The sequence below is a fragment of the Myotis myotis genome, unplaced genomic scaffold (assembly GCF_014108235.1).
Source record: "Myotis myotis isolate mMyoMyo1 unplaced genomic scaffold, mMyoMyo1.p scaffold_m19_p_1, whole genome shotgun sequence".
Taxonomy (NCBI): domain Eukaryota; kingdom Metazoa; phylum Chordata; class Mammalia; order Chiroptera; family Vespertilionidae; genus Myotis; species Myotis myotis.
The window spans coordinates 91,958,339-91,975,503 of NW_023416313.1; the positions used below are offsets into that span (position 1 = coordinate 91,958,339).

A 17,165-nucleotide genomic window follows, 5' to 3' on the forward strand; every position below is an offset into this window, starting at 1 on the left:
TGAAAATTAAACATAAAAGGATCACCAGACACTTAAGAAATGTATCAATGGAAAAGACAGAAACCAAAACAAAAAGTGGACTTCAAGAGAAACAAAAACAAATTTCAAAAGAACTTTTAAACGTAATTAAATTTCTTAAAAATATAAAAGATGTTTACATCCTTGAAATAAGACTAGAAAGCTATTAAAATTTTCCAGAGAAAAAAGAGCTGTTGAATATTAAAAACATGATAATGTAAATTAAACTTTCAATAGAAGAGTTAAAAGAGAAATAAAACCCAGAAAGTGGAATCCTCCTATAAAGAATGTATGGATAAATTTAAATAATAGAAAAGAAGTGGGAAATGGGAAAGAAGGTATTAGAGAATTAGAGGATGTATCAGTTATTTACTATTTCATAACAAATCACCCCAAACAATGAATTAAAACAATTTATTATTTTTCATAAATGTGTTGGTTGACTGGGCTCAGCATATAGGTATTTCCTCTTTTGCTTAGGGCAGTCAGTCACATAAGTACATTCTGACTTAAAACTGCTTGAGGCTCTGTAGTCCAAGATGCCCTCTCATTCTCCAGGCCTCTCTCCACATCACCTCTCACTATTGAGTACTCTACTCTAAGCTTATTTACAGAAGAAAAAGAATAAAGAGGAAGTGTCCAATCCTCTTATAGCCTGGGCCGTGATGTCTCAAACATCACCTCTGCCACTTTCTATTGGAAAAGCAACTCATAAGACCAAACCAGATTCCATGAGAAAGATAATAGAGCTCACCTGTTAATGTGAGGCTCAGAATGTGAATAGTGTTTGGAGGGGTTATTGGCCATTATCTTTATGATCAATCTTCCATACCACATAAGATGACTTCAGGATTTCCAACATCCCCAAAATAGGAGTTTGAGGGAAAAAGAACAGAAACAGTGTGGAAGGAATAAAAAAGTTAGAAAATAATATATTTTTAAATTATCAGAACTGAAGGATGTGAATTTCCAGATTGAAAAGGCTTACCAGAGCTCCAATAGCAAAATAAACAAGCAAAAAGACCCAAACACTGTCATGAAATGTTAGACCATAAAGAGAATATCCTAAAAGCTTCTTTTAAAAGGTTGTATTTTTAAAATTAAGAATCAAATAACAGTAAACTTATCAAAAACAAAAATAGAACCTAAAATATAGTGAAACAATAGCTTCAAAATCCCAAGAGGGAAAAATGACTTCTAACCCATAATTCTATACCTAGAAAAACTATCAATCTTGTTTGAAATGGAATATATTTGTAGACAAGCAATTTCTCAAATAATAACAATCCCATGCATATTATCTCAGAACTACTGGAGGATAGATTCTACCAAAATTAGTAAATAAACTAAGAAAGAGTAAGAAATTGGATCTAACAAGGACAAAAATGAAAAGACAATGTGAACAGAAAGGAGATATGCCAGAAGCCAATTCCAGCATGTCATAATTACAAGAGTTTCATCAAAAGGTTGATGGAACTTGGGGACTCAACAAGGGCTGAGTCACATATGTTGTCACCTGTTGGGAATGGCTGAAGGCATTTCCCAAACCTGAAAAGGGATGATTGCTTGGCTGCCAGACAGCTCAGGGCATCTTAATCTACATGTTATTGCCTCCTACTGGCCAAACACCTGAACAGCCGTAGGCTAATTCTCCCCAGATCTGACAATGGACTCTGTATACGAAATCCTGACCCTTTGAAGTGTATATCTCTGCCTTGCCTCAGGACAAATTGTTAGTAAAAAAGCATGGGGTCCTGAGACAAGGAGATCTTAGTTTCCTTTAAACTAGGCTCCTCTGACCCCCAAATGCCTTTCAAAATTATATTTCGTCTCTGGACTATTTAATCTACGCACAGCTTTCTCCAGATTCCAGAACTCTTCTAGATGCCAGATCAAGAACCCCAGCAGAGATAGAGATCCATGGTTAATAGTTGTGTAACAGCTCTAGAGATCAACCAATTTGCTTTGGAATAGGAAAACAGATGGCTCCAAAAGGGTATCTTTAAGAAGCTAAGCAAATGAAATAAATATAATTATAAACTCCAAAAATAAAACAAAATCAAAAATTATAATACATAATATAATTTAGCTGTGAATAATATAGTTGTAATAATGCAAACACTAATACTGATCTAACCCAAAATGATAATATATTCATATTTAGAGGCTATGGTAAGGAAATGAATGGTTAGTGGGGCAGGACAGTGGAAGTAGGAGAAATATCTTTTATACAAGAATGTAAACAGATAATAGCTAAAGCTAAAATTCAGATTAGCAGTTAAGCATGTTATCAAGAAATAAGAAAAAATCCCAGAGCAAACAGCTGATTTGAAAGTGGGTATGAGAAGGATACTCTGGGAAGTGGGTATGAGAAAGATAAATACAGGGGATCACTGATTCATTGTAGCTTTTTTTAAAAAATAATTTTTATTTCTTAAAGTATTACAAAGAGTATTACATATGTCTCCTTCCCCCCCCCCCTTGACATTCCCCCGGCTTCCCTTACCCCCCCCCCCCCCAGTGTCTTGTGTCTATTGCATTATTCTTATATGCATGCATATAAGTCCTTCGGTTGATCTCTTAAACCCCCCCCCCCCCCCCAAACCCTCCTCAGGCTTCCCACTATAGTTTGACAGTCTGTTCAATGCTGCTCTACCTCTGCATCTATTTTTGTTCATCAGTTTATATTGGTCTTTATTATCTGTTTCAACCTCACCAGGGCCGTCCCAACCTCACAGGGGCCATTTCAACCTCACCGGGGCCATTTCAGCCTCACCAGGGCCATCTCGACCTCACTGGGGCCGTTTCAACCTCACCAGGGCTGTCCCGACCTCACCGGGGCTGTCTTGACCTCACCAGGGCCGTCCCGACCTCACTGGGGCTGTCCTGACCTCACTGGGGCCGTCCCGACCTGACCGTGGCTGTTTCAGCCTCACTGGGGCCGTCCTGACCTCACCAGGGCCGTTTCGGCCTCACTGGGGCCATTTCGACCTCACAGGGGCCATCTCGACCTCTCCGGGGGCATCTTGACCTCACTGGGACCATCCCGACCTCACCTGGGCTATCCCGGCCTCACTGGGGCAACATGAAGTTTGGCATTCTGTCTTTTGTTGGGCGGCTCCTTGCTGGACAAAATCTCCAGGCGTTCTTGGTGGCTGAATATCTGGTATGCTTGCTTGGATTTCGTTTTCTACTAAGTGCACAGACTGCTTGTCTGCCATCTCCCAGCGTCCCATGTGAGACTGGATCTGGTGGACGTGCTTGTGCGTTTGCTGGTACAGCGGTTCCATGTCGCCGGCCCAGCTGGGTCTGGCTCCGGCTTCCTCTGAACCTGATTCTGCTTCTTGAGTGTGTCCCTTTTCGATTCGAGGAGTCGAAATCTGCAGTTTGTTGGGTTGGGCTCTGTACTTGGTGCCTCTGCACATCCTACTCAGTCTCAATGCTCTTCTTTCTTTCCTTCCAGTTGTAGAGTTTCCATTGGGCCAGCTTTTCCATGGTTCTGTATGATAGCTGTTTGTCCTATAGTTGGTAGTTTCGATGTTGTTGTAGGAGGCAGCATTCACGGGTCTGTGCCTTACGCCGCCTTCTTGGTTCTCCTGGATCTGCTTCTTGAGTGTGTCTCTTATGGGTGGGAGGAGTTGAAGTCTGCAATTTGTTGGGTTATGCTGCAAAAGCGCAGGTGGGTCTTTTTGTGCCACGGGCACAGCTAGGATGTGGATGTAAATTGAGTAGGGCGGGGTCTCAGGGAGTCACCAGGGTGGAGCAAATAGCAATGGCGTCTCCGCGGCTCCTCGCCTCTCTGGTACTCTGGGACTTCGCGTCCCCTAGTGCCGGCAAGCAGCTGCGCAACAGAGCCTCCCTCACTTTTTGACCGCTGCAAGGCCATGCTGCCTCTCCCCCTAGGGTCTGGTGCCTCATGATCCCGCCTGAACCAGCTCAGTGGATTCGAGAGTTTGTAAAAGCACAGGCGTTTCCTCTTGTGCCCCTGGCACAGCTTGGATGGGAATGTAAATTGAGTAGGGCGCAGTCTCAGGGAGTCGTCAGGGCAGAGCAAATAGCAATGGTGGTGTCTCCGCGGCTCCTCGCCTCTTCGGGACTCCGGGACTTCGCATCCCCCAGTGTCAGCGAGCAGCTGCGTGCCAGAGCCTCCCTTGCTTTCCAACCACTGCGAGGCCATGCCGCCTCTCCCTGTGGGGTCTGGGGCCTCAGAGACCCGCCCCGAACAAGCCCAGTGGATTCAAGAGTTTGTAATCCCTTCCGATTGAAAAAAAAAACCCAAAAAACTGCGCATCCAGTTGCAGCCCGCCTGGTGCGTGACTCTGTAGCTCCTACTCAGTCTCACTGCGCTTCTTTCTTTCCTTCCAGTTGTAGAACTTCCACTGGGCCAACTTTCCCATGGTTCTGAGTGGTAGTTGTTTGTCCTATAGTTGGTAGTTTCAATGATGTTGTGGGAGGCAGCACGCACAGGTCTACACCCTACACCGCCATCTTGGTTCTCTCATTGTAGCTTTTTAAAACTATTGGATTTTAAAAACTAGGTGTATATATAACTTTTTTAAAACATAATTTTAAAATAACACAAATTTCCATTGATGGGAATATTAAATGGTGCAGTTGCTATGGAAAAAAAAAGTTAAAAGAGAATTATATAATCCAGCAACTCCACTTCTGAGTATATATTCAAAAGAATTGAAAGCAGGATCCTGAGGAGATATTTGTACACCTAAGTTTATAGCAATAGCCAAAATGTAGAGCCAACCCAAATGACCATCAACGGATGAATGCATAAACAAAATGTGGTACAACATGAATGGTAATTTGAGGACACTGTGCTGAGAGTCACAAAAAGTTAAATACTGTATGATTCCACTAATATGAGGTATCTAGATTAGTCAAACTCATACGATCAGTAATAAGAAAAAAACACTCACAAAGCCCTGGCTAGGTAGCTCATTTAGTTAGAGCATAATCCTGGTACACCAAAGTTATGAGTTTTATCCCAGTCAGGGCACATACAGAACACAATCAATGAATGCATAAATAAGTGGAACAAGTCAATGTTTCTCTCTCAAATAAAAAACAAATACTCTCACAAGGATACCATTAAATTTATTAGATGGTATTAAATTGACTACTTTTAGGACTTAACAAATATGAGGAATTATTTAAAACAATTCATTATGAATTATATAATTTAAAATTATAATTTCCCCTAATATTTACATAATTTAACCAGTATTAGTAATTCTGCATTTTATAGCCACTAAAGCATCTTATTGAAGTCTATAATGATAACTGAAAAAGTAATGCCACATCTGCATAATTTCAGTGCAGTGACATCTCTAGACAATTGTTATTGCCAGTTAGATGAAGAAAGTCACAAGAACTCAGAACGAGAGCTTAAAAAGAAAAATAGCTAACTTGAGCAATGCAACCTTCTCTAGGAAACAAACTCAAATTTTGTATGTAGGGCTTCAGTCAAAATATTGCTAATTGATCAGAGTATTGCTATACATTATACAATCTGATTTCTTGTTTTTGACAGGTACCTTTCCCAAGACACTGGCAACTTTCTTGACTTTGTGTTATTGGTTTTTTTTTTTAATCAGAGAGCTTATTCTAACTTCGATTTTGAAGAGGCTATTTGTTTTCAAAGTTTCAAAGAGTTAAAACTAACAATTTTATGGTTGTGGAGTACACAGATGGGGCTCACACAAATAGTTATTCTGTAGGTCCTATCCATGTTCCTTGATTGAGACAAAAACTGTATTATTTATGTTTCTATGGATTGAGGTTCACATGAAAAACAGCTCTTTTTCACTACCATTAAATAGTCTGAATTATAAAATTTTTATAAAGGATTTCATGGCTTTTAACAGTATTTGCTCCAACTATTTTTGAAAGTGAATTGCTATGAAACAATTTACCTATTTCAAAACTTTATTTTGATGGAAACATATATTACAATTTTCATTAATAATTTAAAAATCTAATTTCTTCTTAAAAATCTTACAAACTCACTATAACATTTAAAAATAATTTAAGGTAGTAAAAGCTAGAAATTATAACCATAACCTAAAAATTGATCATTTTCATTTCATAAACCATAAATTTTTATTTTAATAATAAGTTATGAAATCCATTCTTACATGTCATTAGAATGACAAATGTTTGGAAGTCCATATTCATTAGCCTTCAAGACAAATTTAAAAAAAAAAAACAGTATGCCTATTGGATACAAGAACAGATAAAAATCAGACAATCTAAATGTCCATTAACTGTTAAATGGATAGATTGTGCTACTCATACAATAGAATATTATATAGTAATAAAAATTCATGAACTGTGGCTTCATTCATCTGGGTGGATGAATTTTAGTTTTTCAGCAAAAGGTGATGGAAGCATACATATAGTATGACTCCATTTATGTAACACTTAAAAGGATGCAAAACTAAGCAGTGCAAAACTACAAATACAAACAAGGGAATGATGAACAGAAAATCTAGGATAGTGGTACCTCTGGGGAGGGAAATGAATGTATCAAAGAGGAGCTATAGTGGGTATCAAAATTATGAGTAATGTTTTATTCTTAAAGAGAGGCAGTAACTACATGGGTATTATTCATCCTTAAATATATACTTTGTACATACTCTGGAGAAAATTGGAGTAAAGAAAGTAGAGAACTGTATGTAGACAATTCTTTTTGAAGAGGCTTGACCTTGATTGGGACATAAATAAAAAATAGGGAAAATATGTGAAAGTTTAGATTTTGTTTTGCTCTTATGCTTTTCAAGACAGGAAAAGAGAGCTGAATGGCATAAAAAGTTTACATTAGAGAGGAGAAGTTGAAAAAACGGGAAAGGAGAAAACTGATGTAACAAGTTAAAACTGATGTTACTTAAGTATTCTGAAGGACAGAGTCCAAGGCACACCTGAAGAGGTCAACCTGTGAAAGGAGGTGTGACTCTACCTAATTTCAATCAAAGTGGAGTAGAAAAGGATAGAAACAGGTGAGCAGATTTATACATTTGGTGATGGGAAACCAAGGTATTTCATATCTGATGGCTTGTTCCTCCTCTTGAATGAGGTAAGCTCATTAGCTGAGAGGAAAGGATCAAAGTTGGTTTTGAGAAAAAGTGAAAGAATCTGAGAACAAACTGACCACAGGTAAATGCAGATGCTTTCTTGGACATTTTACCTTACCTATTTCCCTTGTCTCTGCCTACAATGTATTTCCTCTTCCTTTTCTTCCAGAAAGTCTTCCCATCCTTCAAGACTCACCACATCTTCTATGTCCTCTGAAACCTTTTCTATCCCATGGTAATCCTTTCCTTAAATCTTACAACAGTTGACTATACCACTCATGTTTCACTTACTCATGGACTGTCTTGCAATAACTCTTTTGTGTTGTACATGATTTAATTTTTATGTTGTCTCCTTAACTACAGTTCCTGAGGGCAGAAATTGTCTTTCATTAAACACTGTCCTACCCTCTTTCAGAAAAAGCGTATTCTCATCCACATAGTGAACATCTGGATGTATTTTCTAAATATGCCATCTACTGAAACAAATAGCCTTAAAGGCAAATGATAAAATAACTAAGAGTAAACTTTGAAACCTCTATTATTTTCTTATAACTGCTCCTGGTTTCAGTTTTTGGTTTTAGAACTTGGTTTTATTGTTGACAATATTACAGATGTCCCTAATTTCCACACCCCTTTGCCCAGCTCCAACAAACCTCTGCTTTTTTAGAAGTTCAGACAGAGAGCCAAGACTAACACATAATTGGTTTGCATGTTTAAAAAAATTATTCATGCTCATTAAGCTATTACTTTTTCTTACAATTTTTATGTTGTTTTTTTCATGGAGCTAGCTCTACCAAAAAATGAGGTAAAATGTTCATCAGCAAAGACAAATTATGTTAGGAATGCCATCTTGTGGTTGAGAGCAGTTCCTTACACTAATAGTTCCTTTCAGTGACCATCTTTAATTCAGAAATCAAACATCCAGCAAATTCACAAATGTATGGTTAAAACGTATTATTACTACAAAGAAAGAAAAAGTAAATATGTGCATCAATTGTGTGTGGTTTTAGTTGTCAAAAAAAAAACAATGCTCATTGAAAAGGGAGACAATAGGTATAGAAGAATGGACTCCAAATAATATAGGGAAACTGGTACCTATAACTATAAACATACTTCTAATAAAACTATCCAAATACACTGAATTTTGGAAAAAATTTCTCTTGAAATAGGTAAGTCATTTTATTTCTGAATCCACTTTGAAGTAGTTCTGTTGATTATTACATCCTGGATTTAAATCATGTGTTCTGATTTTCAAACTACGTCACTCTAACTATAAACATCCAAAGGAGAACGGAAAACAGAACACTTATCTAATTTGGATGGTGTCACATACACATAATTATTTGTGGCCCAAACGGATTCTGAGTTAAAAACACTGGCTCTATCTTAGCAGATAACCTACTTCCTCCATACAAATTAGCCATTTGAGCGGCAAATTATCTTTCTCATCAGAAGAGAACTAGTAATGGTGTGTTTACTAGTATTAACAACTGTGTTTAAATATTTTAATTGCCAAATTAAATACCAGGCATTTTGGTCCACCTAAAAGTGGGGCTGGGAAGTGGAAACTGATGCATCCCTCATGAGTAAAGAGTACAGCACAATAGCACAATGGGTCCGTGCACTATGCTACCTTTTTGTCACTTTTAGATTAAGGATCCAAGGAGCATGTAGAGGTACAAAGTTCAGTCCTAGAGGTTAGGCTATTGAAATTCCAAAAGGTAATAATATAGACATAGCTAAATAAAAAGGCTATTGTACTCCAAATCAATTCTTGTGATTTATTATTGCATGGTTATTAACAAAAAAAAAATTATTTTACTCAGAAAACTTATATGAATTGATTTTGTATTAGTTTTTCCACATGACTCTTCAGGACATTCACATCAGCTGCACAGACCTGGTACTCCATCTTCTCTTGCTGTTTTGTTCTCTCTAATAAAGCCTCATGTAGTGGAGGTAATGCATTGTATGAACTCAATAAATAAAGCTGACTTGACGACGTTTGGTTGATTTCTTGAATCTTTAAGGCCTGCATGATAGCAGGTGCAAACTTTGAGTAATGAGCTGTAGATGTGACAATCACTGGGCAAGTTTTGTCTTTCATTCTATCTGCAACCACTTTTGCAATAGCAGTGTGTGGATCCAAAATATACCCGGAATTATTGTAGGTGGAGTGAATAGCTGCGAGGCACTCTCCCTCAGAGCACCAGTCAGCTACAAAATCCTGCTGAAGTTTCTCAACTAGATTCTTTTCGATCTGAAAGTGATGCTGCTCTTCCAATTGATTAAATAATTTTGTCATTAATTGTCCATCTTTATTAGCCAGCAAGTGTAAATGTCGTTCCAGGTTTGAAGATTTAAGAATATCTATTGCTGGTGAAAAAGTTTGTGCTAATTTCCTTTCTCTTAGGTCATAATGTCCTGTTTTTATAAAATCAGTCAAAACGTGGTTCTGATTAGAGGCACAAATAAATTTTCGAATAGGGATTCCCATCATTTTGGCATACACTGCGGCTAAAATGTTACCGAAGTTTCCTGTGGGGATACAGACATCCACTGGGCTTCCAAAGGAAATAAAGCCTTGGCTAACAAGATCAAGATATGCAGAAGCATGATAAACTACTTGGGGAAGCAATCGGCCCCAGTTTATGGAATTAGCTGAACTTAAGATTGTTCCATATTCCACGGTAAGGAAACCAGTAAAATCAGAATCTTTAAAAATTCTTTTTATAGCTGTCTGGCAAAAATCAAAATCTGACTTGACACCCATTGCCCAACCATTTTCTTCCTGACTGCCAATTATCTGTGCTTTTTGAAAATCACTTATTCCATTCTCAGGGAAAAATGTGGCCACAGCTATTCTTTGCTTGTCATTTTTATTAAGGTTACTAAAACCATTTAAGACAGCGCTCCCTGTGTCTCCTGAAGTTGCTACAAGTATCATATAATTGCAACTGGGTGGAATACAGTGTGCAAAAAGGTGAGGCATAAGCTGTAAAGACAAATCTTTAAATGATCCTGTTGGTCCATAAAACAACTCCAGGATGAACTGGTTGCCTGAAAGATGCCTGACAGGGGCAATTTTTGAGCAGACAAAGTTTTCCCCATAAGCAGTTTCAATCATTTTTCCCAATTTGGCAGCAGGTATGTCAGCAGGATGTATACACTTTTCCAACAGTATTTGTGCTCTTTCTATGTACGTTGCTCCTACTAATCTTTTCCACTCCCCACAGTCTAATTTTGGAAATTCCTTCTCAGGAACAAAGAGTCCACCATCAGAAGCCAATCCCTCAATCACAGCTTCACTGAAGAATTTTGTCGAAACCTTCTGCTCACCGTCTTTAGGCCAACTGTGTCTTGTTGAAATGAATGTTTCTGAGTCCACATCTTGGTATCTTTTAACTTCATTAAGCACTTTGTCAGCTACCTCCTCTGGGGAAGCCCCACTTTCACAAAAAACACGGGTATCATACCACTTCTTATAATACTGTCTTCTAAATTTAAGTAAGTCTATCATAGCTGTCCCAGAATTCTGACCTACAATCCTATCTATTTTCATTAATTTTAGACGATTAACTATATCTATTAGAGGTACATCCAGGTATACGATTATTCCATTTTTCTTCAGATGCCACATGCTAGTATCATGCATTGGGTTAGACCCAGTAAGGGAAATCACACTTCCAGATGTAGTGAAGTTTAACACAGCTTTTCCTTCCTCTTCTAAAAATTGTTCATTACCAACATCCTGTAATTTTTCAGACACACTCATATTCCAGGTTTTTTCAAGGATATCATCATCCACATCTATGACACAACAACCTAGTTTCAGCCCTATTATTCTGCCTACTGTTGTTTTCCCAGCTCCAGGCAGTCCCATCAGGATAATATTTTTGTCTCCAACAAGAGAGTGAGTTGAGTGACATGACTTCCTTAATTCTGCAAGTGCAAAGGTTCTTGAAAGATATAGCTGTGCATGTTTATCCGTTTTAACATGTATAAAAGAAAAACATTTCTGGGTTATTTGTTTCAGATGTTGACATCGGTTAAAGTGGAGCATTCTCTTTTCACTTTTTTTTTTGCCAAAGCCAACCTAAAAACTGGCTTTAATCCTTTTCAAAACATAAAAAAAAAAGGACATCTGGTTACTAATTTCAACAGACTTAAAATCCTCACAGGAGTGAATATAACCATGTCCACAGTACATACACTATTTGAAAATCTTCCAAATTTATGGGATATTTAAAAAAATATTTGAATCCAACTTTCCATATACTGCATATTACATCTTTAAAAATCTTTTCAAGTCTCAAGACACTGAATAATCAAACTTTAATAATTTGTAGCAATTAAGCAACAGAAACTTTATTCAGAAAATGCCATTATCATAGGTGCTTTTTGAAAAAATATACTAAATCAAATTAGTATTTCTTTTTCCTGTAATGAAAATTGTTTTATGGTTTATAACCCATATAATAAGGGTTATTTAAAGTTGAAATGCTGGTTGCTTAGAATTCACAAAAAGATTATTATTTTTATATTTAATTTCTCTTTAGTTATATGAACATGTTTATAGACAATTATGTTACTCATACATTTCTTAGATACAGTATTCACAACAGGAAACCAGAATAAAATATTTGCTTATAAAATGCTTAAATAATTTTCCAAACTATAGGGCACAGATATGATATTTTATTTCTATGTGCCTTTTCTATGCATACTATTAAGAATCTTTCTTACATATTCTTCATAGTGAAGACCTTTTAAAATAAGCTAGAATGAAAGGTATAATATTGCAAATAGTTAAAGTGATGATCAGCAGCAAGGTCAAAGGCCACATATCTATAACCTTATCTGCATGAGACCACCACTTTGGTCTCTGTCCCATAAACATCATCAGTGAAGAGACTTAATTCAAATTCCAGACTCCAGAGTGATAGAAAAAAAACCTCAAGAATGTTATCAATGACAAGAGGGGAAAATTATTCTGGAATCCAAAGCAGCTTTGGATACTGGTCAAATTCCTGTTTTTAGAAATATACTCACCATTAAACACAAATGTATGCCAGACAAGTCAAAAATTTAGTCACATGTAAAATGCAAGTTAACAACCTCTGCAACATTCATTTAAATTGATGAAGATAATTTGACCACTACACAGTGGGGCTTTTCACACATTCTATAGTAGAACCAAAATGCAACTAAGCCATATTAAATGTTAGATGATAGGCTTAAATACGTTCTGAAAAGTTTCAATCATTTACTATTCTGATTATCAATTCTACTCAAACTTTGTTCTGTAATTAACCATTTAAGTCACTTTAAACTAACACTGAATTTAATTTACAAGTTAAATTGCAACTGTCAAGAGAAGGAATACATTTCCTTATTTGGCTTTGCAACTTGTACTATGTACTGTGCTTAACTCCCAGTGACTTGTAAACATATGATACACACGTACCAATCTTGATGAAGAGTTTGTAGATGCTGAGACAAAGTCAATCTTTGCAAAAAAGTAGAGTCTATAATGGAAGAAATCTCGTGTTAATCATAACTGCATACAGTATCACAAAATTCCACGCAGACTATTCTATTATTACAATGCCCAATTGAAATATTTAAAGTGCAGAAAAATAATTGGCCTGTGGACTGAAGGTCCCAAGTTTGATTTCGGTCAAGGGCACATGCTGGGGTTGTAGGCTCGATCCCCAGTGGGGGCGTGTAGAAGGCAGCCAATCAATGGTTCTTTCTCATCAATGATGTTTCTATCTCTCCCTCTCCCTCTCCCTTCCTCTCTGAAATCAATAAAAGTATATAAATAAATAAATAAATAAATAAATAAATAAATAAATAAATAAATAGATTAGAAAATTACGGTCCTGGCTGGGTGGCTCTGCTGGTTGGAGTGTTGTCCTATAAACCAAAAGGTGGTAGGTTCAATTACCAGTCAGGCACATACCTAAAGGGGTGCATACAAGAGGCAATGATGGTTCTCCCTCCCTCCTCTCTCTCTAAAGATCAACAGAAAAAAGGCATATCCTCAGGTGAGGATTAGAGAAAAGGAAAAAAGAATCATGACCGTTCAATTTATTAATTCTGTATCAATATTATTTCATCATAAAAATCTCCCTGACTCTAGAAAAATTGCTGTTAAGCCCTAACCGGTTTGGCTCAGTGGATAGAGCGTCGGCCTGCAGACTGAAGGGTCCCAGGTTCGATTCCGGTCAAGGGCATGTACCTTGGTTGCAGGCACAATCCTAGTATGGAGTGTGCAGGAGGCAGCTGAATCGATGTTTCTCTCTTATCGATGTTTCTAACTCTCTATCTCTCTCCCTTCCTCTCTGTAAAAAATCAATAAAAAATATTTTTAAAAAAAGAAAAAAAATTGCGGTTAAGTGTTAGAACATGTAACAAATACTATCTTTTTAAAGCAAAATAAAGAAGATGAATTCTTAAGCTACATACTAATTTTGCTTTTGTAACATTTAGCCGCAAACTAATTTTAGGACTTCAACATCCATTGCAAGCAATCCAGATGACAAGAGAAGATGGATGTAACTTTTATCTAGAAATAGAATTTTACTTAAGTCATACAGTCAATTCTTGTTATTCATGGTATTTGTGTTCTATAAAGTCACCAGGAATATTGAATTAGTGAATATTAAACCACTGCTTCTGAGAAATACAGGATTAGGTCCCTGTGAGCCTTTGGTCATAACATTTTTTGCCAACTGATCAATACATAACCTTGTTTTATATGTGTTTCTGTTTAAAGACATCTTATTGAACATTAAGTTGATTCATTACCAATGAACTCACAGCCAACAGCCTCTTAACTCATGCCTGAATGAAGCTAATCTAACACACATTTTCTCTGTAAGGCACTGATAGTACTGTTGCCTGGGAACATTAGGCAGCACTTCAGCACTGGGCTTTAAACAGCAAAATCACCAACGAGAAGCACAAAAATGTGAAAAATGTGGCACTAAATAGAACATGAAAAGGACACTTGTCTACAGTATGAGAGCTGAAGCAAGAAGGCAGAGGGTCACCTTGTTTGACTCCAGCATGGAACATGCACATCAGACAACTCAAATTTTTCACCACTGTGTGCATGTCTGAAAATGACTACAAAAGTGCTGCATGTATTAATTTGGGGTTATAAATAAATTTTAGCCAGAATCCACAAATATGGTACCTGTGAAAAGTGAGGATCAACTGTATATCATTCTTTTATGATTGAAAGTCATGTTATTAGACATTTTTTTCATTTACTTCTGTTAGCATGTTTTTTAGTATAATGGTCACGAAGAGGACATTTTTCCTTAGCCAAAAGACAAAACTATTTGAAATTGAATGAAAGTCAATCACATAGGAGTCAGAAAGCAAAAACATTTAAAGACCAAATCTCTTGGCCATTATAAAATTACCTAGTTTTCAATTCCTCTGGGAAATTGTCAGAATCCTACTTAGTCAAAAGGATTCAACATTTTTCACCCATTTAAAATATTTGCTATTATAGTCTCCTCCATAATAAAATAAGACATAGTACTTCAAAAATTATCTCCTGATGAGAACTGGCTATACAGTTCAATGAACTTGTTTGTCATCCTATATTAATGCAATCTCTATTTAAATTTCTCAGATGACTAAAACTAGTCCACTATCTTATGAAGAAAGATATTGAGGTTTTTAAAAATTCTTTAAAAGTACTGCATTTTATAGCATTGAATTATTTTCCAAGTAATAAGAACAAATGAAAATACACTAGGATATAAACTAATGGTGGGTGGGGGTAAAGCTCTGCTGCTTCTGAACAAAAATCCTCTCAACAAGCTCCCACTTCCATAGACAGTGTGAGGTGGAGAGGGTGAAAGGAGCGCACATCCAATGCCATGCTGTAATCACAGGGATTTTACAAGGTCCCTACTCACCATTGCGTTTATCTTAGTATCAAAGCCAACTAAGCATTTCCTGTTGTTTCCTTTTGCTGCTAGATATCCTCTCAATGGTCTTGAGTATTTAATTCGACTTTACAGTCCACTTTTCCACTTTATAACTTGGAAAAATATTTTAAAGATATTTGTCTTTATAAAGCGTTTATTTTCCTCCCAATTATCATATTCGTATTCCCACCTACACCTATTTTATTCATCTAAGTAGATTAAAATAATCTTTAGGAAAAAACAAAAAACACCTACTTTTTATGTGAAACCATTTGTAACAAGGGTCTGTGCCAACTACAACCCACAGGCCAAATTCGCAACACAACTTTGCTATCATTTGTTCCTTTGTTTAGTACTGCCTTTGGCTGCTACCATGGTAGAGTTGAGTAGTTGCAACAGAAACCATCTGACCTGCAAAGGCCTAAATATTGATTAATTAGCCCTTTAGAGAAAAAGTGCATGATCTCTGATGGTATACCAACACTACTTTCCTGTGGACATATTGGACATGGGCATTTCCTTGAACAGTACTGCCGTTTTGAGGGAAATATAGAAATTAAAAATATATTCTTTGTAAACATACTTTCAAAAAAAAAAAAAAAAAAGGCAAGCAGCCCTAACTGGTTTGGCTCAGTGGCTAGAGCTTCGGCCTGCGGACTGAAAGGTCCCAGGTTAGAGTCTGGTCAAGGGCATGTACCTTGGTTGCGGGCACATCCCCAGTAGGAGGTGTGCAGGAGGCAGCTGATCGATGTTTCTCTCTCACTGATGTTTCTAACTCTCTAACCCTCTCCCTTCCTCTCTGTAAAAAATAAATAAAATATATTTTTTTAAAAAGCAAGCAGAATTACAGATCAAGCATCTAAGGAAAAAAAAAGGTCCTTACCAGATGATTTAACAACTTCCATCATGATTGTAAACTAAATATACTATAGTGAGGAGATCTTAAATTCTATTTAGTAATTTTAAGGGTGCAATAAGTACACTGACAGTGAAAATACTGTATTCAGGAACTCCAGAAAGTTGGAATTAGCTGAGGCCAGTCGGTACTTACTCACTGAAGAAGCGCTTTCCTTTGCCCTTCCTGGCCCCTAAAGGAACTGGTTACCATAAACCACCCCAAGTGTCCCTTCTAATTAGAAAATTTGTAAGTCTGGGCCAGTGACTATCCATTGGGCTAATGGTATTATCACTGTGAGGCCTTCGTTCAATCTTAACATGTATAGAGAACAAAACTTTTCTTTATGCATGCAACGCAAAAAAACAAAAACATTGAGATGGAGACGGCCCAAGCTGGCGCGCTCTCCATCCCAGCATCTTGTTCTCTTCGGGCAGAGTGGCCGCTGTCAGGCTGGTCCAGGCTGTCTTCCTTCCCACATCCCACTGCCAAAATGTCTTTTAGAGACTGGGATGGCAAAAGCTTTTAAACCAGTTTCTCCCAGCGGCCACACATGTATGAGCTGGTTTATGGAAGACCAAATGGGTTGAGAACGGACAAAAACCGCTTCTCACAAAAACGATTTTCAAAAAAGGACACCAAAAAAAAAAGGGGGGGGGGGATTACAGGGCCCATATGAAAGGCTTCCTCCGGTTCAGGCTGCTCGTTTATTAACAAGCCCACACACTGTGGGGAAAGACCCAAGAGGAGGGCCGATCACGGGGGAGACCGGGCGAAGAGCAGAGAACTGGGGAGGCGCAGGCCGGGGAGAGGCGGGGCGCAACAGGGGGACGCAGGCCTGGCGGCCCGGGGCGCACAGCGAGCACCGCCGGCCGAGCACCGGGGCCGCCGAGAAAGGAGCGGTGATGACAGGCGAGGAGCGGAAAGGGGCGGGCGCGAGAGGAGAAAGGCATGCGATGGGAGCGGACCCGTGGCTATGGCCTCCCTTTCTTTCTCCTCTCATAACTCACCCAGAAAATCACACTGAGAAGACGGGGAAAGAGAAAGAAATGGGAGGGCGTGTCCAGGAGCAGTCAGTGTCGCTACGGGACCGGGGACCGATCCCCACACCTCCGGCCCCGGCCCCCCGACCACAGCGCAGGCCCAAGACCTCGCCAGGACCGCCCCCACGCCGCGGCCCCCGCGCCTGCGCCTGCGCCGGTGCAGCCTTGCGCT

At 38.1% G+C, this 17,165-nt stretch overlaps 1 protein-coding gene across 2 annotated transcripts; it reads right to left on the minus strand.

Moving 5' to 3' along the window:
* Positions 1–8,869: 8,869 nt before the first annotated feature.
* Positions 8,870–17,094, minus strand: THNSL1 (threonine synthase like 1). 2 transcript variants are annotated; one of them, XM_036344914.1, is made up of 4 exons: positions 16,961–17,086; positions 15,044–15,168; positions 12,571–12,631; positions 8,870–11,218 (listed from the first exon to the last, which is right to left on the minus strand). In XM_036344914.1, the coding sequence occupies exon 4, from the start codon at positions 11,164–11,166 to the stop codon at positions 8,935–8,937; it is 2,232 nt and encodes a 743-aa protein (XP_036200807.1). In that variant the 5' UTR covers positions 11,167–11,218; positions 12,571–12,631; positions 15,044–15,168; positions 16,961–17,086; the 3' UTR covers positions 8,870–8,934. The 2 variants fall into 2 exon arrangements, with proteins under 2 accessions (XP_036200807.1, XP_036200799.1); XM_036344906.1 differs by lacking the exon at positions 15,044–15,168 and having other exon boundaries at positions 16,961–17,094.
* Positions 17,095–17,165: the final 71 nt, after the last annotated feature.

Excerpts from the sequence above, each read along its gene's own strand:
- THNSL1 (XM_036344906.1), bottom strand. The coding sequence starts at position 11,166 with ATGCTCCACTTTAACCGATGTCAACATCTGAAACAAATAACCCAGAAA.